The sequence below is a fragment of the Cetorhinus maximus genome, chromosome 15 (assembly GCF_964194155.1).
Source record: "Cetorhinus maximus chromosome 15, sCetMax3.hap1.1, whole genome shotgun sequence".
Lineage (NCBI taxonomy): Eukaryota > Metazoa > Chordata > Chondrichthyes > Lamniformes > Cetorhinidae > Cetorhinus > Cetorhinus maximus.
Window position 1 is genome coordinate 23,429,497 of NC_135893.1, and position 24,964 is coordinate 23,454,460.

The 24,964-nt window shown below is 39.6% G+C and overlaps 2 protein-coding genes across 8 annotated transcripts in view; one reads left to right on the top strand and one right to left on the bottom strand.

Annotated features, from left to right (window-relative positions):
- Nucleotides 1-23,949, bottom strand: part of bcl2l16 (BCL2 like 16) — a 65,812-nt gene extending 41,863 nt beyond the window's left edge. Inside the window, exons 1-2 of one of the 3 annotated variants that reach the window (XM_078558115.1) lie at nt 23,721-23,949; nt 23,086-23,620 (exon numbers count right to left, since the gene is read on the bottom strand). The gene's annotated coding sequence lies outside the window, so the exon portion shown is untranslated. Of the gene's footprint in view, nt 1-6,794; nt 7,685-23,085; nt 23,621-23,720 lie in introns of those variants that run through there. The other 2 variants (XR_013578901.1, XM_078558116.1) reach the window with 2 other exon arrangements.
- The window catches only part of spen (spen family transcriptional repressor), an 88,359-nt gene continuing 71,291 nt past the window's right edge, over nt 7,897-24,964 (top strand). For all 5 annotated transcript variants that reach the window (XM_078558105.1, XM_078558108.1, XM_078558107.1 and 2 more), the window contains exon 1: nt 7,897-8,204. In XM_078558105.1, coding sequence (XP_078414231.1) covers nt 8,122-8,204 — 83 coding nt within the window. In that variant the 5' untranslated portion in view covers nt 7,897-8,121. The remainder of the gene's footprint in view (nt 8,205-24,964) is intronic.

Genomic DNA, 24,964 nt, shown 5'->3' on the forward strand with positions numbered 1-24,964 from the left:
AGCTTCACTACAATATATCAGCAAAGAAAACCAACAACCTCAAACAGCACAGTACCACATTCACCATCTTTGTAGCACAGATGGATGGTAGTGATTCCAACAAGAACTTGTCTTCTGACAGATAAAAATAGCCCAAAAAGAGATTACCATTGGACAGCTTTAAAACACCCCAAATTTCCCTGTGCAACACCTATTCTTCCCCACCCAGGGCCTTAACGTGACAATTCATGCTGGGATACAGCACCAGAAACAATGGGTCCTCCAGTAAATTCCATGTGACCATTCTTCACGTGAACCTAGGCTGTCAGAACATTTCCCCTCCCTAGCCTAGAAGTACCAAGGTTAATTGTTACTTCGAGCTGCTATTCAAGCAGTGATCAATTTAGCATAGAGATAAAAACAAAAAGCTAAAAGCCATTACAAGCCTACCGACTCCCACAGCTACCTCGACTACAGCTCCTCACACCCCGCTTCCTGTAAGGACTCCATCCCATTCTCTCAGTTCCTTCGCCTCCGTCGCATCTGTTCTGATGACGCTACCTTCAAAAACAGCTCCTCTGACATGTCCTCCTTCTTCCTTAACCGAGGTTTTCCACCCACAGTCGTTGACAGGGCCCTCAACCGTGTCCAGCCCATATCCCGCGCATCCTCCCTCACGCCTTCTCCTCCCTCCCAGAAACATGATAGGGTCCCCCTTGTCCTCACATCACCCCACCAGCCTCCGCATTCAAAGGATCATCCTCCGCCATTTCCGCCAACTCCAGCATGATGCCACCACCAAACACATCTTCCCTTCACCCCCCCTGACAGCATTCCGTAGGGATCGTTCCCTCCGGGACACCCTGGTCCACTCCTCCATCACCCCCTACTCCTCAACCCCCACCTATGGCACCTCCCCATGCCCACGCAGAAGATGCAACACCTGCCCCTTCACTTCCTCTCTCCACACCATCCAAGGGCCCAAACACTCCTTTCAAGTGAAGCAGCATTTCACTTGCATTTCCCCTAACTTAGTTTACTGCATTCGTTGCTCCCAATGCGGTCTCCTCTACATTGGAGAGACCAAATGCAAACTGGGCGACCGCTTTGCAGAACACCTGCGGTCTGTCCACAAGAAAGACCCAAACCTCCCTGTCGCTTGCCATTTTAACACTCCACCCTGTTCTCTTGCCCACATGTCTGTCCTTGGCTTGCTGCATTGTTCCAGTGAAGCCCAACGCAAACTGGAGTAACAGCACCTCATCTTCCGACTAGGCACTTTACAGCCTTCCGGGCTGAATATTGAATTCAACAACTTTAGATCTTAAATTCCCCCTCCCATTTCTCCCCCCTCCCTTTTTTTTCAATAATTTATATAGATTCTTCTTTTCCCACCTATTTCCATTATTTTTAAATCTAAAACTAAAGCTTTGTTAGTCTTTCCACCCCACCCCCACTAGAGCTGTACTTTGAATATCCTGTCTTCCATTCTTAATTAGCACTTTTCTTAGACAAATATCACCACCTTCAACACCTCTTTGATCCTTTTGTCTGTGACACCTTTTGATTATCTGCTCCTATCACTGCTTGCTTATCTCCACAATCGCCACACCCTCAACTTCTCTCTCCCCCCCGCCCCCCCACCTTAAACCAGCTTATATTTCACCTCTCTCCTAACTATGCTTCAGTTCTGCTGAAGGGTCGTGAAGACTCGAAACGTTAACTGATTTCTTCTCCACCGATGCTGCCAGACCTGCTGAGTTTTTCCAGGTAATTCTGTTTTTGTATCAATTTAGCATAGACTGTGGATCCAACCCAAGATCTTTCAACATTTGGGCCTCTCAGTTGCACCCATGTATTTTCCAGCTGAGATTTAAAAATGCACTATTGCTTAATTTAATCGAATTACAGCTGTAAGTACCCCACAAGCTAGCCATCATACATTAGAAATACTGCACAAATATTTACGGACACTATTTAGCACATTTCTCGTTATTTTACAATTAAATGCAATAGACTTAAAAAATTTTTTAAATTTGCAAACTGTAGTCAAAATGACATCAGGAATAAAGTTTGCAAATACATATTGAAAAGGCACATCTTCAGAATTAAGCTTAGATCGCTAGCAATGTATAGTTGCTTTCATGTAAAATGTGTCCTTTTAGCATTCTTCAGTTTACAAAATTGTGAAGTGATTCATTTTGGTAGGAAGAACATGGTGGGACAATATAAAGGATACAACTCTCAAGGGGATGCAGGAGCAAAGTGACCTGGGTGTACATGTACATAAATCATTCAGATTGGCAGGACAGGTTTAGAGAGCATTTAATAAAGCATATAGTATCCTGGGCTTTATTAATAGGGACATAGAATACAAGAGCAAGGAGGTTATGTTGAATTTGTGTAAGTCAGTAGTTTGACCTCACAATAGAGTATTGCATTCAGTTCTGGATGCCTCACTTCAGGAAGGATGTGAAGACATTAGACAGGGTGCAGAAGAGATTCATGAGAATGGTTTTGGGGATGAGGAACTTCAGTTATGAAGATAGATTGGAGAAGTTAGGGCTGTTTTCCTTAGAAAAAAGGTGGCTCAGAGGAGATACAATAGAGGTATTCAAAATCATGAGGGGTCTGCACAGGGTAGGTAGGGAGAAACTTCTCACACATGAAAGGATCAAGAACCAGAGGGCATAAATTTAAAGTAATTGGTAAAATAGGCAAAAAAGTGATGAGGAGAAACTTATTACACAGCCAGTGGTTTAGAAGGCACTGCCTGAGTGTGGTGGAGGCAGGTTCAATTGAAGCATTCAAAAGAGAGTTAAACTATTGTCTGAAAAGAAAAAATGTGCAGGGTTACGGGGGAAGGCAGGGAAATGGTAGTAGGTGAATCGCTCATTTGGAGCCAGTGTAGGCATGGTGGGCCAACTGGCCTCCTTCTACATCATTACAATTCTGTAATGTGAAATTTTAAAGCAAATAAAATCTTACATAAAAACTCAGCTGTGGTTCAGCTAGTAACACACACCTCTAAATCAGAAGGTTCTAAGTTCAAGTTGCACTCCAGGTTTTGTCCACCAAAAGAAAAACTCACAGTCGGTGCAGTTCTGAGGGAGTGTTACATTATTGGAGGTGCCATCTTCTGGGTGAACACTAAACAGAGATCCCATCTGCCCTCTCAGGTGGGCATAGATCATCTCATGGCATTACTTTGAAGAGCAGGGGAATTATTCCTGGCCAATATGTACCCCTCAGTCAACTTTGCAAAAACAGATTGTCTGTTAATTATCACAATGCTATTTGTGGAAGCTTACTGCACACACATTGGCTGCTGAGTCTCCTACAACAGTGACTACACTTCAGGAGTATTTCATTGGCTGTAATATGTTTTGAGACGTCCAGTGATTGTGAAAGTCTTTTTTTATTTTTCAACTTATCTTCCTTGTTTCAAAAGCATCTGATAGAAACTCCCAATGAAGTTACCACTCAAGTCTTATCAAGACATTCACATGAACAAATGCTCCAAAGCACAGATGTTTCCAAATACTGTACATGTTTTTGAGAGGATCCCAGGGGGCCACAGGATAATCCTATATGAATTCTGCTGCTGTAAATTGAGACGGCTGCATACTAATATAGATTATGGCTTTTGGATTCATTTATCTCTTGCCCTTTTGGACCAGAAGAACCTCCCTAAGTAGGTGCAGATTTAAATTAAAAGCAATACCACTCAGGTGTACAAATCATTAGCACATCAATTTTTAAAAATACTTTGGCACTTGGTTCAAGTGGAAAATGCAAGACAAAGTAAAGATGGTTCAGAAAGCTGGGCAGCTGCTGAGTTATTATAATTCATCTTAGTATCCTTGTGTCATTGAAAAAAAAAATAACCTAAATGCTTGCTAACCAACCACCTGCTAGAAACAACATGGATGTCAAGATCAAGAGAAGCACTCCAGGACTGCATGGTAATCTGACACTCAAAAGAATGGCCAGTTTGGCAAGTATTGGAAGGTTGTCAGCACTTAAAAAGCACCGTGGCAAAGTAATTGCTTTCAGAAAAGTAAATGGTACAATAACCTTGAGAAGCATTTTAATTTCCTGAGATGTTCATTTTCACAAATGGATGACAGTAGTTTCATGAACTCCACATGCCCTCAGAGCAAGTGGTGAAAATCAATATTTGCGAAATAATTCCCATCCTTGCACATGAATAAGGCAGATATAGGAGGGGTGAAAAGAAATTCACTTAATCTGGGGTTATCTGGGTTGTCTGGGTTTGTCTGACTATCAGTCTCCTACTGCATTTACAGACTTCATTTTGAATAAATTTAATAACATATAACCCTGTAGAAGTAGCAGACTGAAAATTAAAAGGCAGTCAGAATATCAGAGAAATGCACAAATATGCAAAATGACGTATAGGAAACAACCCAGTTAGAACTACAACATAAGTGCAGTGCTATATGTGTTTCTGATGGGTCAAGTGCTTTTAAGGCTGCTGCACGCGAAGGATTTCCTCAACATTTTTTAGCACTGTTAATTTTTAGTGTGTTTCTTTAAATCACTCTCAAACTTTAATCTACCAAGCCAAGTTATCCTGCTGCCAAGACACTGGGCCGGTTGGCTGTCTCCAGTTTTCCTTCAATGTCTCTTACACCTGGTTCCAAGTAACATCAAGCATGTTTTTTCAAATTGAACTCTCATCAGATCAGAAACTAAACAAGAATTGAATGCATTTTTCCCCATTTGTGGTTCTGAGCGTCAGTCTTACCACTCGTTTCTTCTTCCTGCCCTGAACTGGCATTTTCAAGAATCTGATGACATTTAGCTAAAAACCTTAAGTTATTTAGTGAGCATAATGCTACTTAAGACACAATATATCCATCTTTGAAATTATTCCAATGTCTGAAGAATGATGGACATTGTTCCACTTTGCAATGGGTTCCTGCGGTGACAATTTTAATAATCTGTGCAACCTGGAAGAGAATGGCATGATCTCAAGAGCCCTGGAGTTCAAGCTAATGTGACCCAATTTTGGGTCACGCAATAATCAAGGGAATCTCAGAATGAGGTATGAATAATTTTCAGTAGGATACTCTCAAAGGTTTTACACATACCATATGCAAAATACAATGCAGAGCTTTGTGTAGTAACTAAATGTTTATATGTTGCACACAACTGTAGTGAAGAACAAACTGAAAGCCAGTTATGACTAAGTACACAGTTTCCGCAACACAAGAAAGTTGCTGGGAAACACTGGATCTATTACAAAACATTACCTAGCGTATACCCAAGTGCACTATGAAGCTAAACTGCAGTTGTGTGTATGAAAGGCATAATCGCAAGCCTACAATCCAAGAGACTATACATATACCCTTTTGTTCTTTGAATTCTATAAATTACTTGCTTTGGTGGCTTCTGAAAGATATTCCAGCATAATACCCTGCAGAACAGCATGCAGAGTAAAAGACATTACCAATGGATAGATAACACCAAAGGTACAACAGAAATACTGTCAAAACAAGAGGTGCAAAATTACAGTTACAGGGGTTCTACAGGCTATGACTGTGGACAGACAAAAATACCTTAAAAAGCATAGGGCTTGCCACATAACAGGAAATTCCTCAATGGTTACTCTCAATTTAGCATTACCATTTCAGTGAAAGGCCTTACAAGACATCACCAAATAGTTTAAGAAAACAGGCTTCATAAAAACAATTACTCCCTTAGCTCTCAAAACATTTGCCTTGGCATATGAAAACTTTTCTTCTTCTCACCTCCAAACAGCTCTTTATAGATAAATGCTGAGAAGCAAAAGCAGTTCAAAAGGGATCCCATCAACCCAGTGCTCTCTGCGCTTTCTGAAAATACCCATGATTATTTTTATGGCCATGAAATACCATATTAATTAGATCACAATCCTCCATTGATAACGGTTCAAGAATAATTCATTATCCATTAAGAAACTGAAAAATTAAATTCAAAGTTCTAAGAGGGGTTTGAGATGCAGACTTCCGTACTAATCAGGATGTAGAAACCCTAGTTACCAGTGCAGCCTTTATGTAATCAGTGAAAAAACATACTGGGCGGATACCAAGAGACAAAGTGCAATCTTGAGAACATATCCACATCACGAGTGTGTTGCTTTCATAATTCATAACGTAATTACAGGCATTTAAAAGCCAAGCTAAAGAGTCCTCCACTTTTAACATGTCTTCTCAATCTTGGCATCCTGCACCATGGGTGTTGGCCTTAGGTTTCACAACCTCGAGAAATGAGTTTAATCCCCTCCTGTTAGCAAACCCTTAACAGAGAAACGGTAAATCTTGATAAAATATAATCTATTTGATCAAGGGTTAACCTTTTTGTGATTTGTTGATAATTTCCAGCATACCAAAATACATTTTACACTCAGAACACAAAATTTTAGAAAATTGGGTCTGTTGAAATACTAGTCTTTCTGCAATTACCAGAATTCGGTTATTGCATCACATTCACCACCTTTGACAAATCAACTGGATTAAATCATGATTTGCAGTTTCAATCAAACATTTAAGAAAAATATGGCCCCTGTCCAAATACAGAGCTGCTCACCAGAAACACCGAGCCATACAAACATTCATTTTTTTTACATAAATTTCTGGAATCGTTTGTGTATTAAAGACTCAAATTTACAACAAGAATGTGAGAAACATGTGATTCGCCAGGCTATGTGGGTGCTTATGACTGTAGATGTATGTTTGAATGGTGACGTAGATATTTTAATGCAAGATTTAATAAAAATATTAGATTTCTCTCCTTTCTGAAACACTTACTGTACAGTGGCATCACTAACCAAACTGTTGCTCTGTCCCCAGAGAACTGCTTCCTTCTCTCCAATCTGATATAAATTTAACATATCCTACTATTTTAAGCGAGCTTGTATCAGTTGATCTGTATAGGTTGCACGTAAAGCCAGTTTTATTTAGCGCTATTATTAAACGAAATAGCATCTTCCAAGAAAGACCAGATTTTTTAGATCGCATGGGCTATTAATTGCTTGTTATTCCTCTATTTTAAGCCACAAGGTAGTCTACATCTCTGGTATTCCAACAGTGTGTATGCGCAGCACTCCCTGTTAGGGCAGATTACTGCTTGGCACAAAATGGCGGACTCTCCAGAACTTTCCATCACCTTAAAATGGCGCCAGAGTGGAAAAGGAGAGGGGGAGGGGAGCAAAGACAGGGACAAAGAGGGCTGAGAATGGTGGAATGACGATATTCCTGTAAGAAAACCCCATTCTGAACGAACACACAGCAGCTTTCTGATAAGAAAAAGTTATTGGTAACAAGTTTTTTGAAAGTTGTATTTCCTCATATCGGTCATTTCGGCGTTCAAGCCATCTAAAATCTTCCCATATCGTTCATAATATCCAAAATTTAGTATTAGTCGAAGGAAGCACTTAGAGACAGGTTAAACAGATCTATTCTTTAAATAAAATAGTGGAAATTCCTGGATTTGCGCTTTCTCAGATTCCTCTCTATTCATTGTGCTCCAGCACCGACAGCAGCTTTTCGAGAACTTTCCTCCCAGTCACTGTAGTAAGCTAAATACCAACTCTGCACGGTTGCGCACAAAACACTCCCAGCCACTTTCTGCGCACGCGTGTTTCTCCTCCCAGCTTCTGCTGCGGTCTGGACCCTTGTGCAGCACACCATGCCGCATTTTCCGCGCATGCGTAGACCGCACGATTCGCCCGGGGAGTGGAGAAATGCTCATCGGATGTTACGCAAGCGCAGTTAGGGTTGCTCCTTTCGGCTGGGAAGGGGGGGGGGAGGGAAAGGCGAGGATTCCTCCGCGCGTGCGTGCTGCAGCGGCGAGCCGAGGCGACCCGGTGTTTCGTGGCGCTTGCGCGCCCGCGGCGACGGATCCCGCGCGTGCGCAATGTAGTTCAATTTCGGGTCTGGGGACGAACTGTTAGCGTCTCGAGGAAAAAAACCGCGTCAGGTCGGGCGGCGCGAGCCAGCGAGAGTGTGTGTGTGCGTTAGCCTAATGGTGGGATTTTACCTCAAGGATTAACCCGGGCCGGGCCAACAGGAGCCACCGCCACCGCAAAACCGGACTTTCACTCACACAGAAAAGGAGCCCTATGACTCGCTAAGGATGGTACGAGAAACCAGGCATCTCTGGGTGGGGAATTTGCCGGAAAATGTGCGCGAAGATAAGATTATCGAGCATTTTAAACGGTAAGTTTGGACCGCGCCGTGTGTGGTAAACGCTCCTGAGTGGTATTATTGTATGGGCCCGGCCTCGAGGCCCGCCAGGGTAAACTGAAACCGGAGAAAGTGCCGGCTTCTTGCTGCAGCTGTGTGAGTGAGATCGCACACACACACACACACACACACAAGCAAGCTGCTGGTTAAGTTCACATCCCTCACTCCGTAAAAGGGGTCACTGGCTGTCTTACAGTATTCCTATTGTTGTGTGGCATTGCTACGATCTCGGGTCGATCTGCTCAAGTATCCTTTCTGATGCCACCTAACAGCTTTTAATCGCTCAGGAGCGAAGGAAGATCGTTTACTTAAAGAAAGGGAAATGAAACACAAAACACATTTTCCGATTTTTGTTCTTGCCTGTGACTTAGCTAAATTTGATTGTGGGAACCTTGTGCATGTTTTTAAAACTATTGCATATTACATTTTTTTCAAACGCAAAGTTTACAACTGTTTCATGTTAATGTTGTAAATATTGGTGGTTTTGCAAGCTGCAGCCCCAGGAGAGAGAAAGATGTGAAGATCTGACTGTTTTAAGACACATGGGAGCTGTAATGGAGGACAGGGGCTGTCTGTGGGAAACAGCGCTGGGGGAGGGGAACATAACACATTCACTGATAGCAAAGGTCCAAACTGGCGCTCATCTGCGATCAGATACTGCTTGGCCTTGTACAGAGGAAAAAATACAGCCATAAGAAAGACTTCAGTTAGCAGGGCAGTTTATACATCATATCATTTAAAGCAATTAACGAAGGAAACAACTTCTTATAGCTTTAAAATGTGCTTCAGTTTCCCCGAGATATTCTGAATTTCAGGTATAGCTGCTGAATTTTGCACCAGTTTATTTATATCTTAGACAGGAAGCAGTGATCCGAGGTGCAATCAAAGCATCGTGTAGTGAACGGATGATATTTGGAAAATGTATCTGGTTTATTGTATAAATCATAATTTAAATGGTGAAAGGAAGTTACTGAGTTTGCAAATGTTTGTAATGGAAGATAAACATTTTTTTTAAAGTGAGGTATTGATGCAAAAAGGAAATGATAAAATAGGGATACTGAGCGTAGCGTGTGGTGCTCAGCGTGAGTAAAATGGCGGATTCGTTCTCAGCATCAAGCCTCACGTTTGGCATTTCAAGCATGCACTTGTACCTACCCGTCAAAGGATGTGTAACGCAACCTGATTTACCATATCTCGTATTTCTAATCGCTTAAAAGAGTATTAACTGTCCTACAGATTCTTGTGATTGCAAAATACTGATCGATAAGTTGGTTTGAAAAACAGATCAATATACTTGAATGTTTTTTATTTGAAGTTTTGCCTTGCATTTTTAAATATAAAGGCATGGCAGAACTGATGGAACATTTATCGTAACTCTTGAAGCTCGATCTTTTGAGGATTCTTTTAAACACTGAGAAAAACTCAAATTATTTTCTCGGAGAAGCACACAAACAGATCTTTATGAATTCCCAGACGTATTAGGAATTTGACTTGGATTTCTTTCACCATGTTAGATATATCTGGTTTTGAACGTTATATGTTGGGTTGGTCAATGGATATTTAAAAATCAAAGAAAGGGACCAGAAGACCTAAACACAATTGACCTAATCTGGGGAATACAGTAACATTTCTGTCTCGTGTCTAAAATGATGTCACTGTATTAAAAAATCATTACACTTTGGATCTTTTATACTTTGTTCCATAAAAATTTAATAAAGCGTTTGTGAAAAGGCACAAATGTATTGTTGTAGCACCTCTGTTTCAGATCCTTTGCAACTTATTTAAAATTGCATTTCAGGAATAAAGTTGATAATAGATTCAATATTTGGAAGTCATACTATTTTGTTCAAATTAACACATGTTAACACAAGTAATGTAGAGATTCAGTATATTTTGGGTCACCTTCCATGTTTGGATAAAGGCTTTTAGTGAGGGACTCCTATCTTTTAGGTTGGGTGCTAGAGTTGCCTAGTTACTGTTGCTTGGTGATTTGTGAAAAAAAAGCTGTTAAGTTGTCAGTGTCTGAAGTAAGATCTCGTTTACATTTGGTGAAAGTCCTGTACAAATTGTGCATTTATGCCTATGGTATGCTTGTTCAGACTATGCCTATTCAGAAGAAAAACTTCTGTGCTCGTGTCCTAATGGCAAACATCCTTTTCTTATCGATACACATTTTATGATAAGATTTTCTAAATTGTTTTTACGTGTATTGCAGTTGTCCAGTAATATACATGGCATCAATATGCTAATATTTAAACGCATGTAATGTATGATAATAAGTTTAACATTACTTTGGCAAATTTATCCGAGTAATAAGGGAGAAAAACAAGAGCATGTCTGGAAATGCTGAAAGATTATTTTTTGTAATCCAACCAGATATAAATGGAAAATTCAGTTACGACTCTTTAAGGAAGGAAAATATGTTTGCACTATTAGCATCTTCTTAAACAGGATTGTGACTATTTAGAAAAAACTGTTAATATAAACATTTTAATATATTTTTATAACTGCCATGGTGGTTACAAGAATTATTGAGAGTGATTTGCGGTTGGTAGAATCTAGTGTCTGTTGCTATATTTAATTATAGAAGAGGACTGTATTTCTGTTATACCAGTTTGAAATGCAAATAAACCAGTTCCCACCCCTCCCCCACCAGAGAACGAGAGAGAAACGCAAAGGGGAGGGTGCAGTAGGTTTCAGATAGAAATGATCTGGAACATTGTTTTACTTCAAGGAAAAAGTCCAAATAAACTTAATAGATTGTGAAACAAAGGTCGTGGGTAATTCATTTGGTGCTACAATGTTCAGAATGTATTTAGTGCTTTTCATTGTGTTTTAGGCTGGCCTATTTTGTAACATTGAAGGAGGGTTGTTAGGAAATCATTGGCATACCTCGACCCTCGATGTTAAATGGTGTTAGGACGATGCCTTTTTCTTTTGTTGTGTGCGCTTTACATTGTCCAGAGATAGGACATTGTAACTAGATCCTTCAGCAGCAAGGGTCGGGTTCCTTCTGTAAGGCAAAAGGAAGGAGAAATATGGCGTAGGCATTTAAAATTGCTTAAATTTGCTTGCCCACATACTGTCATTTTTGTGCATGAAAACAGCAGTCGGAGGCTGTGGGTAGGGTGTGCCTTCCTTGTGATCTGTGTTTTATTTTGTTGAAGTAAGCCTGTTTAAATGAAAATAGTTAAACATGACTCAATTGCACTATCAGTCTAAGGGGAGGAATTTGAAACTATACAGTAAAATGGTGCTAATTGACTAGTGGAAATCACTGTTTTATGATCAGGATTTGAATTTTGATAACTTTGCATTCATGGCAAAACACATCGTGTAATAAATAGGTGATACTAGTTAGCCCACCTTTTTTTACATACAAAACTTATTTTCTAAGGTTTTGATACAATTGTTTTTTTCCCCTATCTAAGAAGACTTGCTCTTAGTACATAAACTGCCTGTCCATTCTGATTATTAACACTAATTGTTTACAGTGACGTGGGAAAATTAAATTGGACCAGAAATGCACCAAATTTGACATCTGTAAACCGAATTTTGTATGCCAAATTGGTCTCGGCTTCATGGGATCAGATCAGAAGCAGATAGACACAAATAGTACCAGGAATGCAGCTGTCACATCTTTCCTATACCCTCTGTTGCAAAGCTTGTAAAACCTTATCTTCCCATACCCTCTCCACCCCCATCCCCAAGGAAGTTGCACACACTGTTTAAAAAGAAATTATAATGAGGACAGCCTTTATGATAACCAGTTGTATAAATGGAGCAATTGCACACAGTAATAGATTCATACATAGATTGTGAAAATAGTTTCATTATAACGTAATGACATTTTTGTCTTAAATTGTATCTACATAGCAACACCCTGACTGAAGCTGAAGCCAGATTCAAATTGGATGTTTTCCATCTCTGTGATAGCAGCCATTAACTTCTTCAGAGTGATCGTTAGCAGCATTTGGTCACCAGATGTGAGCCAATAAAAATTAATTCGGCATCCGCTGTCATTTTATATGTATTTCTAATCCCTGTGCATATTTCAGTTGTGCTACAATCAAGGAAACTATTCATAGGATAGTGAAATGACAAATTTGACATTGGCATTGCATGGCTAACAGTCAAAAGATGAATAATGAACCCTGACCCTTTTGTCCAAATGTGCTGGCTCCAAACAACCAGTTGAAGCTTATTGGCATAATAGGCAACAAAGGTGCCAGCTGCTCCTGGCTGCCATGTCTGAGTGACAGAGTTGCTGGTTTCATATACATGGGAAATATCTCCCAGCAGAATGCAAAAGTACCACTCTTGCTGACATTCAAATAATCTATTCCCAGTCATCATGAAAAATTCAGGCATTTAAAATTTTATATTATTTACATTGTATGAGTCGGGGCCCCGTCTTAGTGTTTAGCACAGACTCTGGATTCAACTGACACGATGGATTCAAGTCCCATTGTAGACCCTGAGACAACAACTTGGATCGTCACCTCAATTGACTATTGAGGGAGGAGTGTTGCTACATTTTGATATGTTAAACTGAAGACCTCTCAGAATGATTGATGTAAATTTTTGGAAAATAAAAGCAGGGTGTTCTCAGTACCAATATTACCAAACAGATTAACTAGTCGTTTATGGTGTTGCTGCTTCCGGGATGTTGTTGGCCTACTTTACAATGGTGACTATATTTAAGTAGTAATTCATTGGCTGTGAAGCACTTTCGGGCATCCAGAGGGCATCAAATGTGTAAATGCAAGTTCTTTATTTGATAACATTCTGTTAATGATCGTAGAGAACTACCTCTATTAGGTGAAAAATGTTTACAGCTGTTTTGTGGCTGAAAAGTTTTTTTTAATAAAGTTCAGCTTTTGGAGTATTTTTCTCAAATAGTAAGAATGAAGGCAACACTACAAGTATTGTGTTTTAATCTTCAAGGAGCAGGATTATAATAATTTTATGTAAACTATAATTTTTTGTGTACTAAAACAATCCTCCCTAATCCACTGGATTTGACAGAATTCCATTTTGGTTATATATTGTAACAAATACAGTGCAATTAAGGATAAAGGAATGTATGCTCAAAATATTGATCAGGAATTTTACCTCTTTTGCTTATTCCTCTTCTTACAGAGGTGGATTAGCTACCTCATCCTAATTGGTCAATCTTCATTTTTGATCCTGGATTTTAAGTTTTGGCAGGCTGTTTTCACAGAATCTCACAGTGCAGAAGAGGCCCTTCAGCCCATCGAGCCTGCACTGACACGTGAGAAACACCTGACCTACCTACCTAATCCCATTTACCAGCACTTGGCCCATAGCCTTGAATGTTATGATGTGCCAAGTGCTTATCCAGGTACTTTTTAGAGGATGTGAGGCAACCCGTCTCCACCACCCTCCCAAGCAGCGCATTCTAGACCGTCACCACCCTCTGGGTAAAAAAGTTTTTCCTCACATCCCCCCTAAACCTCCTACCCCTCACCTTGAACTTGTGCCCCCTTGTGACTGACCCTTCAACTAAGGGGAACAGCTGCTCCCTATCCACCCTGTCCAAGCCCCTCATAATCTTGTACACCTTGATCAGGTCGCCCCTCAGTCTTTTCTACTCCAACGAAAACAACCAAAGTCTATCCAATCTTTCTTCATAACTTAAATGTTTCATCCCAGGCAACATCCTGGTGAATCTCCTTTGCACCCCCTCCAGTGCAATCACATCCTTCCTATAATGTGGCGACCAGAACTGCACACAGTACTCCAGCTGTGGCCTCACCAAGGTTCTATACAACTCCAACATGACCTCCCTACTTTTGTAATCTATGCCTCGATTGATAAAGGCAAGTGTCCCATATGCCTTTTTCACCACCCCACTAACATGCCCCTCTGCTTTCAGAGATCTATGGACACATACGCCAAGGCCCCTTTGTTCCTCAGAACTTCCTAGTGTCATGCCGTTCATGGAATGCTTCCTTGTCAAATTACTCCTTCCAAAGTGTATCACCTCACACTTTTCAGGGTTAAATTCCATCTGCCACTTATCTGCCCATTTGACCATCCCGTCTATACCTTCCTGTAGCCCAAGACACTCAACCTCACTGTTAACTACCCGGCCAATCTTTGTGTCATCCGCAAACTTACTAATCCTACCCCCTACATAGTCATCTATGTCGTTTATATAAATGACAAATAATAGGGGACCCATATATTGGAAGACATCATAACTTAGTCAAATTCTGCCCTTCCTTGTCTGATGTCCACACATTGCTTTTTTCAACAGGGTAGCATCTATAGCAATTAGAATAGGGAATCCTAACAGTTTCACCTTCTCTCCTGCACACCCTCCACCCAGCTCAAATGTATTGAGACCAATGTACTACCAGGCTGAGATCAACACCAACCATGGAATGAACTTGGGATCTTTTGGATAAGTTTTATATTGGGCAGTGTATTTACTAATTTAAGCATTGGAGGACTAAAAGATCATTTTTTTGCACTGACTTTTAGGACAAATTTGGACACGTGTCAACGTATTAGGAATCTCAGAATAAGAAAACACCTTCAGTTACATTCATGTCAAAGGGCCTGGTTATCATTGACGCGTCCAGTATCGCAGTGCAATGAGGTGCTGGGTGAAACAACTACTTGCATTTCAGGAGCACTTTTAAAATAATATTTTGGATAATTTAAAAGTGCTTCACATGAGCATTATCAAACAAAATTTGACACCGGGCCACATGATGAGATATTAGGACATGTGATCAAACACTTGGATAAATGCATAGGTTTTAAGAAGTGTCTTAAAAGGGGAAGGCGGGCTAGGGAAGTATGTAAAATTTGGGGTCTAGGCAGCTGAAGGCACGGCTGTCAGTGGTGGAGCAATTAAAATTGGAGACGTGCAAGAGGCCATAATGCAATTTGATACAAATCATATTTCTCTCAAGGATGGTTCTTGCAAGCTATCTGCCTATTTATAATAAGTATATTGTTGTTTACCACTTATGTGAAATAACTAGCAACAATGATGAGAAACCGCTGGTTTTAATCCTACACTTAAACAGTTGGCTAGTTTTACACAATGAAAAATGATTTTTAATATTTTTTCATGTGTCCTTTTGTACATGTCAAGGGTCTGATATTCTCTCCAATTAGGAAAATAGTTAGATTTTAAATAGGGCAAGAACAAGAATTGTTATTAATTTAGCCTGAGTGAATCAGACCTTGCTCTTTGTAACTGAAACACCATTGTTTTTCTCGGGCCCTTTTATAGAGCATATAAATAATTGAGATGTTGGATACAATACTTATCTGATGATGGATTGAACAATGCAGTCATGAGTGTGTTTTGATGTTGGGTCTGCCTATTGAATAAATGCATCCAGTGTGTGCCTGCTAAATATTCTCACTATGTCATGCACACAGATGAGAAACATCATTTTAAAATGTTGAAAGTTGACAAATAATAGTGTAGATGTGGAATAGTAGTGCAGTTGCTTCGAATTTATGGATTTAACTTGTTTCATGAAGATCAGTTCAGATGGCAGCTGCTGTTTTAAATAATGAGTCTTTTAGATATTAGGCCTAAATTGCTAATGGCTGCACAGCGTAAATAACAGAATTCCATGTATTCTGAAAAAGATAACCGGATATCTGCAAATGTTTGGTATTTCAAGTATTGAGCAATTCCCAACAGACAAAAATGTAGTTTTCTGCTAATTGTAATCTAATTGTGCTCTACTTGCCTATGTATATGGTTGAATTATTAGGGTTCCTGTGGTTACTAAATTGTTTGGGAACTTGAGTCAAAAGCATTTGGCACAACAGCAGGACACTAGTAAAAGATTTTTTTCACTTCCAGTCTCCCAGGTAATTGAGAATCCCCTATGCTTAGCCTAATAGTGAATATTTATCTTCTGATTTGTCCGTTTAACTACCTAATCAAATTCTCAGCATGGTGCACATAACATTGCATTTTTAAATGGATCATATAAAAAATATTAGAAAAACATATTTTATACACTCTGCAGTTAGGGTCTGAAATGCACTGCCTGAGAGGCAGATTCAGTCATGGCTTTCAAAAGGGAATTGGATAAGCAGCTGGAGAGAGAATTTGCAGGGAAAAGGCAGGGGAGGGGTCTAGCTGAGTTGCTCTTGCAGAGAGCTGGCATGGACAAGACGTGCCAAATGGCCTCTTTCTGTACTGTAACCATTCTGTGATTCATTTGACTGCTGTTCTCTGTATCTACCCTATTGAATTACTTTATCATTTTAAACATCTCAAATAGATAATTCTGCCTGCTTCTAAAATCAAGAAAATATGATGCAGCTTTATAGAACCTGTTGTCATAATTTAACTTTTTGAACACTGGAATCATTTTGGTGAATCTGTGTCTATGACCCTCATCTCTGTCCCTCTAATCTGGTCTCTTGTACATTAATCGCTCCACTGTTGGGGACCTTGCCTTCAGCTGCTTAGGTCCTAAACCTGTCTACCACTCTTCCTTCTTTAAGAAGCTCCTTGAAGCCTACCTCTTCGAGAAAGCTTTTGTTGTCTTCCCTAATATCATCTTATGGTGCTCGGTGTCAAATTTTGTTTGGTAATGCTCCTGTGAAGTGCCATGGGATGTTTTGTTATATTATAGCATCACATAAATGTTGCGTCATCCCTCTCCAACAGCCAATATGTTTTTCCTGAGGTGTGGTGCCCAAAGCTGAATGTAGTGCTCCAGATGGGCCATGACTTACACTCTGTACAAGTGAAGCATCACTTCCTCACATGAATTCCACCTACTTTGATAAAGGCCAACGTTCCATTAACCTTTTTGATTACTACTTGTACCTGTGCACTAGCTTTTAGTGATTTGTTTACTGGGATATCTAAACCCCAGCTGGTCTGTCATGATTAAGAAAATACTCTGATTTGTCGTTCTCAGATCCAAAGTGGATGAACTCTCCATATTGAATTCCACCTGCTGTATGTTTTGCCCACTCACTTAGTCTATCTTTACTGTTACGACTTCCTGCTCCCATCTATATAATTTACTGTGGTTCCTAACTTAGTCTAAATGTATTGAGTTTCTTGACTGTTGTTGCAGCTGCACTAATTCAGACTGGAAAGTATATTATAAGACTCTTGATTTGTGCCTTGTAAATTTTGGAAATGCTTTATAAAGTTGGGAAGTGAGTCATTTGCCACAGAATACCCAGCTTCTGACCTGTTCTTGTAACTAGTATTACATGGTTGTCTAGTTAAGTTCCTGGTCAGTGGTGACCTTCAAGTGGTGGTAGATTTGGGGATCCATCATGCTACTGAATCTCAAAACAGGGTAGAAGGACTTGGTGTCTTGTTAGGGATGGCCATCAGTTGGTATTTATGTGGGGTGAATGTTACTTGCCACTTGTCAGCGCAATTGCCCTTATTATGATGTTGTGTTACAGATCACTCACGGAGTCCCAAGTTGTTGTGGAAACTTGCACTTTTAGATGCATATTGTAGTCTGGAGCTATGGATAGTCATGAGAGCAGCTCCAACTTTCTTTCCATCGCGTGGCTGACCAGGAATCTTTCCCGCACTTACCACCTGCCATTGGCTTATGTTGGAAGGATTTGCAGGTTGATAATCAACCTGTCTGGCTGCACTATGAACGCACCTTCCTTGACCATTGAGTCCTTGAGGTGAGATGCAGAAGTTTCTGACTCAGAGGCGGTGATGCTATCCATTGCGCCAGAATACCTCCCTTCCGTATTATGAAGAGTCATTAGTTCATTGCCAACTTTTCCCAGTGTGTTCATGCTGATCTTGTGCTTTTAGTAAATTGACAGTTTTCTGTCTCAGATGCGCTTAATATTTAAATTGAAAGTAATAAAAAATTACTACTGCAGAATACTGTGGATGCTGGAAATCTGAAATTAAAACAGAAAATGCTGGAAATACTCAGCAGGTCTGACAGTACCTGGAAAAACAATTAACAAATTTTTTAAAAATGTGTTTTATGCTACAATCTGCTATTCTGAGATGCATTTGACATTGTAACATTAAATCTCAAAATCCAGCAAGCAGATTAGTGCACAAAGGGTATTTAGCCTCTTTGGGCCTTTCAACTTTATGAGCAGATTATGTAAAACATACAGCTTCTTTGAAAGCAGAATGGTTGTGTTTAAGAAACAATCTTAACCTGCAATTTTTAAAAACAATATTTTGTAGGTTGACTAATATTTGTGGTGTTCTTGGTTAGTACTTGGGTAACTATCCTGCAGATATCTTAACTAGATAACCTTTAGTAGATTTGTATTCTTTCACTTGATCTGTTTAACTCAGCATGTTATACTACATTAAAAATCATGGTGTAAAATTCAATAAAGATGCCACTAGTGAATGTTACCACCTGAATATAATGTAAATAGTGTATCATGCAAACAAAACCACAAGTTGATAGTATTTAGAATGTTTCAGTATATTTAAGATAAACCCACTTTGAAGCATTTAATGTTTCAAATGCATTGAAAATAGAGCTATATCACCACTAGAAAAACTCTAACCTCAGTTATTTGTTCATTCTGGTTCTGAATGTCTCTGATTAATTTTGCAACTCAATAGTTTACACAAATTAACTTTCACAAGGAGAAGCATGGGTTAATAAGGGGCAGTCTGGATGGATTTGTTATTGGGAAGTTGTGTCTAACCAACCTAATTTTAGTTCTTTGATGTAACAGAGGGTTGATCAAAAAAGGTGAAATAGATGTACTATAAGGAACATTCTAAGATCCTGCAATCTATTCAACTGACCACTGCTGGACATTGTAATGTTGGTTGTTTTGGAATCTGAATTCAAAACAGTTAGTGTATCCTGTGATACATTTGCTGTAACATCAAAGGACACCAAAGTAATCTATGTTCCTAGATAATCTTGCTTTATAAACTTACTAAAAATAATCCTAGGATGGAAAATACTATGTATAAATATTACAGGTATCCTTTTATTAAAAACAAGCGTAATCCATGATCTGCAACTTCTTAAAATAATTAGGGTATTATTAATGAGGTTGTGTGTAAAGTTTTAGAACATTTTTTTAATAATCATGCAATTAACCCTGTGTCCTACTTAGTTTGTTATATGTATTTGCTCTGTCACAGTAATTATGCAATTTTTCATAACCTTTAGGCTATTTAAAAATGCTAAGTAGTTCATGTGATGGCTCAGTTGGTGGAGTAAGGGTGTGACGGAACACAACAGATTTTATTTCGTTTTTGCTTTTACAACAGATTTTATTTCTGGTCAGGTTGGATTAGTTAATCTCAACCGGACCAGCAGTTGGGGTGCGACAATTGGTTTCTGTGGCCTGACCAGGATTGGGAAAATCAGTTCCTGTTTGATTTCTATTCAGTAACTATCATCAAGTGTTTGCATGTGAATGTACAGTTAGGATAGAATTATATATTAGTTGTGAATGAACACAAAGCTAATACTCACCATCTTGAGTTTTCACACAAATCATGTCTACTGTGGGGAGGTAATAAAGGGTTCCAGGAGTATATACTCTGACATGGTCAGCATTTTCAATAATGGAAGAAAGGAGAAAGTAAATGCGGTGATTGTAGAACAGATTTTGTACATTTAATGGAACTGGTAAAATTTCTGCTTGAGTGCACAGTCATGGTTTGCCATCTCTTTTGGGAAGAGGTTTGGCTGGCAGCAAGCAACACTTGGGGTGGGAATGAACCATGAGAGAATTCATTTGATAATGCTTAAATTGCTGCTGTTGCATGAATGCCCTGGCTGCCTCTGCTTTTAGATGAGTAAGGGAAGCTGCAAATATTTTTAGCAGAAAGGAGAAGAGAAATATGGTTCAGTATTTGGAGTAGCACGGTTGTTCAGTGGTGCTGTATCTTTTCATGTTGGTGTTCTTTAAGAGATGTTGGTATTTTGAACAAGTTCGAGTTCAACTTGGTATTGATATGAGGATAAAGGATATTACCAAGTGGCAATATTCAACAGGCAGGAAGGACAAAATATAATTTAAAAATTACTAGACATCAGTCTAGAGATTAACAGAAGCATTGGTGAACAGCAATTCAGGCAAAATAAATAAGGCCAGATATAAAGCATCTCAAGTGGATGAAGGGTGAGTTCACTGCCAGTATAACAGGGCAATCCAATAATTAACTCAGCAGGGATGGGGGGAGTGGCAGAAAGGGTCCATTGTCTTGCTTAGTAGGGGAGGGGCAGGCTCTTCATGTTCATCACATGACCATGGCTCGTCAGTTTTTTTCTGCCATTTCTGTACAGCCTCTGCTGTGGTATCTATCATGCTCAAGAGTTTCCTGTGCTTTGAAATTTTCCATTTTCAGCTTCCGTTCTGATCCCTGCCTCGACAGGCAACTTGTTCATGGTTCCTGTTTGACATTTTCTCTATGGCAGCAGGCCCTGTCATTTCTCTTTGTTCTTTTTGAAAACTGAAACTTATGCATGTTTGGGCTATTATGTAATCTTAGGCCAGTTCACATTGATATTGATGTGTTTAGTGATGTTATGTTGACAGCCCCACCTACTGGTGCAGCATTTTTAGAATCTTTAGATCACTAATTATTTTAATATATTGGATATACATAGTACCTCCACTGGTGTGAGGGTCTAATTAAGGAGTAATAATTTCACATGGGCAGTTTACATGACATATTCTTATGTCCGCATTTATAAAGAAAAATAATACGCTTGTATAGTTCCTTTCGCCAACTCAATATTCCCAAAGCCTTCACATCCAAATGAAGTAATTATGAAGTCTAGTCACTTAAAATGTCTGGAAAAAGTTGACAGTAAGTGTCAAATGTAAGATATTTAATATTATAGATATGTAGTTTAAAAATGAATTGTAAAGAGCAAAACAAACATTTTAAATCTGAAATATCTGCAGGTTGCTAAGCAACAGGATGGTGACATTGCTGAAACTTGCAAAAGATCCCAACTTCAATCTGTCTTTATTTAGCCTCGAGCAATGTTGTATAATATAAGGCATAATTAAGATGACTGCGGTGCATGTGACTCAAGCCATCCTGCTTGTGAAAGATGGTAGTTGATGTAGCTTTGTTAATGCTTCGGGCTAGATTATTGATGACCATGAGGATTGTTCTTTTTTGGATCATCACTTCCCATTTCTCCCCAGTCTGAGTAACTACCTTAAACTTTAATTCTCTCTTTTCTGTTTTATAGCCAGTTTGCTATCCATTCAGTGATTTGTTCCTTGACTCATTCTCTAATCTTAGTTGTGCTCTTATTGAAGGCATTTTAAAAGTCTATGTATATCAAATCCCTGCATTACCCTTGTCTACTTTTTCCTGTTACTACTTCAAAGAAATCAATAAGGTTAATCAAGAATGGAATTCCCTTTTGAAATCTGCTGACTATTCTTATATTTTCATTTTCTAGATATTTTCCCGCTGCATCTTTGAGTGGTTCCATTATTTTTCCTATCACCGATAATAAGCTAACTTATCTGTTAGTTCATTGGAATTGTTCTGTTTCCTTTTTTGACTATAAGATGAGTTTTAGGCAAATTTCATGGACTTCAGATGTTTGCTATGATGGCTTCAGGGACTAACTTTGAGAGTATTTTGTGGATAATATTCAGTTCATGGTATTTAACTAAAAAAGACATTTTTATAACTGCAATTGAGTGTGCTTCTATCATTCTTTAAGCAGCAATCCATGCAAAGCTTGCCAGACCTCTGGTGCTATTATTATACATTAGTAGAAGTGAATATTTGTATTTGTGAATATTGTTGTTTGTGTACTAAGGGATCCTGCAGGTTGTTTGACGACCATGCCTTAAAGTTTATGCTTTCCATTTAAACCGTTCGAGTTAAACAGTATACTACACTAGTTTTTTGACCCAACCTCACTTGACAAAATCGATTTAATTTGGACAAACGAATGTGTTCACAACCAGAAACATGCTTAAGGGCTGTTTGTAAAATGCACAAATTATAATTGTATTTTTTTAAAACCGAGATTATACTGGTTTCTACTTTGAAGTAAAATATTACCAGGCCTTTCTGTTTTAAGGAAGAAAACACTGGAGCCTTAAAATATGCTGTACAACTGTTGAGCAGTGATTGCGTTACAAGTATGTGATCACTGTGGAGCTGTACCTATTCGCTCCACTGGTAGTGCTTAGAGGTTGTGGATAATCGCAACCGTCTCCATTCTGCGTCTGTATTTAAAAGAAATATCGTGTTTATCGTTTTGAAGTATAGTCATCCACGTATGATTATATTATATACACACGCATTTCACAGATTAAATTGCTATCATAGGCTGGTGTAGTTGTCATTTTGACATCCCACTCCACCGCCCCCCCAAAAAAATTATAGTTTGGATCGGCTGTGTCGGCAGGTGAAGCCAGCCGAGTATAGCAATAAAATTCTACCATACTTCGGGCAGGGTTTCCTTTCAATCTTTTTTCGTAGCAAAAATGGAACCGTCGATTGTTTGGGCTATTTGACTGCGTTAGAAAAGGTTTTGGGTCAGCGATTGCAGCGGAGCGCGGACATATACAAAACCAGAATTGTTTTGGCTCTGCAGTGTATATTATGTATTGTGTAAAAATGTGGCATTCGCTTCTCTCAAGAGACTTGCCCAGAAGAAATCAGGCAGCTCAATCCACGTGCGAACGCCATGCTAATCCCAACACAAATTAATTAAAATACACAAAATCGCATTTACGGAGATCATTGTACAAAACATTCGTATTGGATAGCGGTAGGAAACCTAAGATACTTGTCTATTTTCAGAAATGGGGAAGAACCATTTTGATTTATATTTACGTAGAGAGAAATCTACAAATTAGGACATACCGCATTGAAATCCTGCTACACTCCCAGTGGATCATGTGATATCCCTGCTCGAGCTGCCCAATTTCTGAAAGGTAAGTTAATTGATGACTGCGTCCAATGAGAACCCTACTAGGGCTGATGTCCTTGAAATAATGAAAATCGTGCAGTATTAGCAACAGAAGATTACTTTGGGAAAATTAGATTACAGTTTAGCACCGAATTGTGCAGTTTATTCTAAATCTGGCAAGTCTTTTTTGTTAGCATCATTGATTTACTCGGCGGCTGACATTATTTCAAGCCTTTTTTTCCTCAGTCTCCCGCCATTACATGGGTCCGTTCGATCCCTGTGATGTGTCCCGCCATTTTACAGCATTGCACCGCCAGTCGGCTGCGAGATTGCAGCATTAGAGAGCTTGGAAGGCAGCCACAAGGTGTGTCCATGTGGCCAGTTCAGCTCGTCATTGAGGGAAAACATGTTAAGCTGCTCCTTTCGGCATTTTCCCAAAAGTCCAGCCTCTTGTTTAAACGTCCTTGACTTTTCAAAGTGTACACTGGCCTGTAAGCAGATAGCAACGTTTGTGTTTAGAGTGGGTTCAAATAAATAAATCAGATAGCAGCATTCACTGAAATGTTTGTGGAAAGGGGTGGCATATTACTGCTTGCGGATTTCACGGTCAGCGATATTAAAACATAGATTTTAATTAAGTTGATCAGTGTTGTCCCATCTTGGTTGGTTATACCGCCTTGTGTTGCAACCATGCATTACAGACGAAACTTTCGAAATAATTTTTCACTTAATTACAAAAGCATGCATCTGTCTTTTCGGTTCTTCCATGGCGTTGCTCACCTTGAATGGGAGGATCAGTATTTCTGGGTGAGACAGGAAATAACTTACTCTTAAAGGAAGTGTGTGCTAACTCGTACAGTATCTGGCAGTTTTGGTTTGGGGAGTAGGAGTCGAAACTTCAACGCATTTCTGGAATTTGGTGTCTGGTAAAATGCCTACTGTTTACAAATGGAAGTGTTGCGTAATATATATTTTGAAAATTTAAAGCCACAACACCAAGCTACAATTTCCAGTTGCCAAGTAGGATTCTGGTTTGTTTCATGGTGGTGTTGCAAAACATTGTAACATTTAAGCTTTAGTTTCCTGACATGTATTTTCCATATCACTAATTTAATTTGCTATACTGCTATCAACCAGAAGCTGAATGCAAATGCACAAAACATTTATACCTTGATGATTTCTATACGAAACTTGGAACCTTGAAAACATTACCATTTTTGGTCTTTTTAAGTTGCAACATATTGACTGGACACACAGATGTGGCAAATGGATACAGGGTTGCATTTTATGGGCGGGGGTGGTAATGCTCGACCCCTAGTAGAAAAGTCGGCCTTGAACCTGCTGACTTTGAAATGGGTTGCCCGCTATGATAATATGCTGGGGGGGGGGCAACATTAACAAGGTGAGAGTGGGACTTCTGCCCCTTCAGAACAGGAAGTCCCACCCTCGAGGTCTGCTGGCTAATCTGATTGGCCAGCAGCTGAGTAGTCCCGGCAATGCTAAAATGCAGCAGTGGCTGCTGCTGGGATTACAAAGAATCCCAAGAGGAAGATCCACGGATACAGGACTTTGAGCTAAGTGTGGCGTTTTTGGTCGAGGAGGGATGAGGACCCAAATGATGGGCAGGGCGGGGGAGCGGAGCAGGAAAAGGGGAGGCACCATCTTGGAGGGAGTGCCACCATTTTGGAAGGGGTGCCACCAATGGACACAGGGGACCGCCCCCTTCTCGCCTTTTACCCCGAGTTGGGAAAGTAGCGGGCTGGCCACTTTCCTCTGCCTTCCCCTATGACAATGAAGGCAGAAAAGAGGCCCTTAAGTGGACTTTAATTGGCC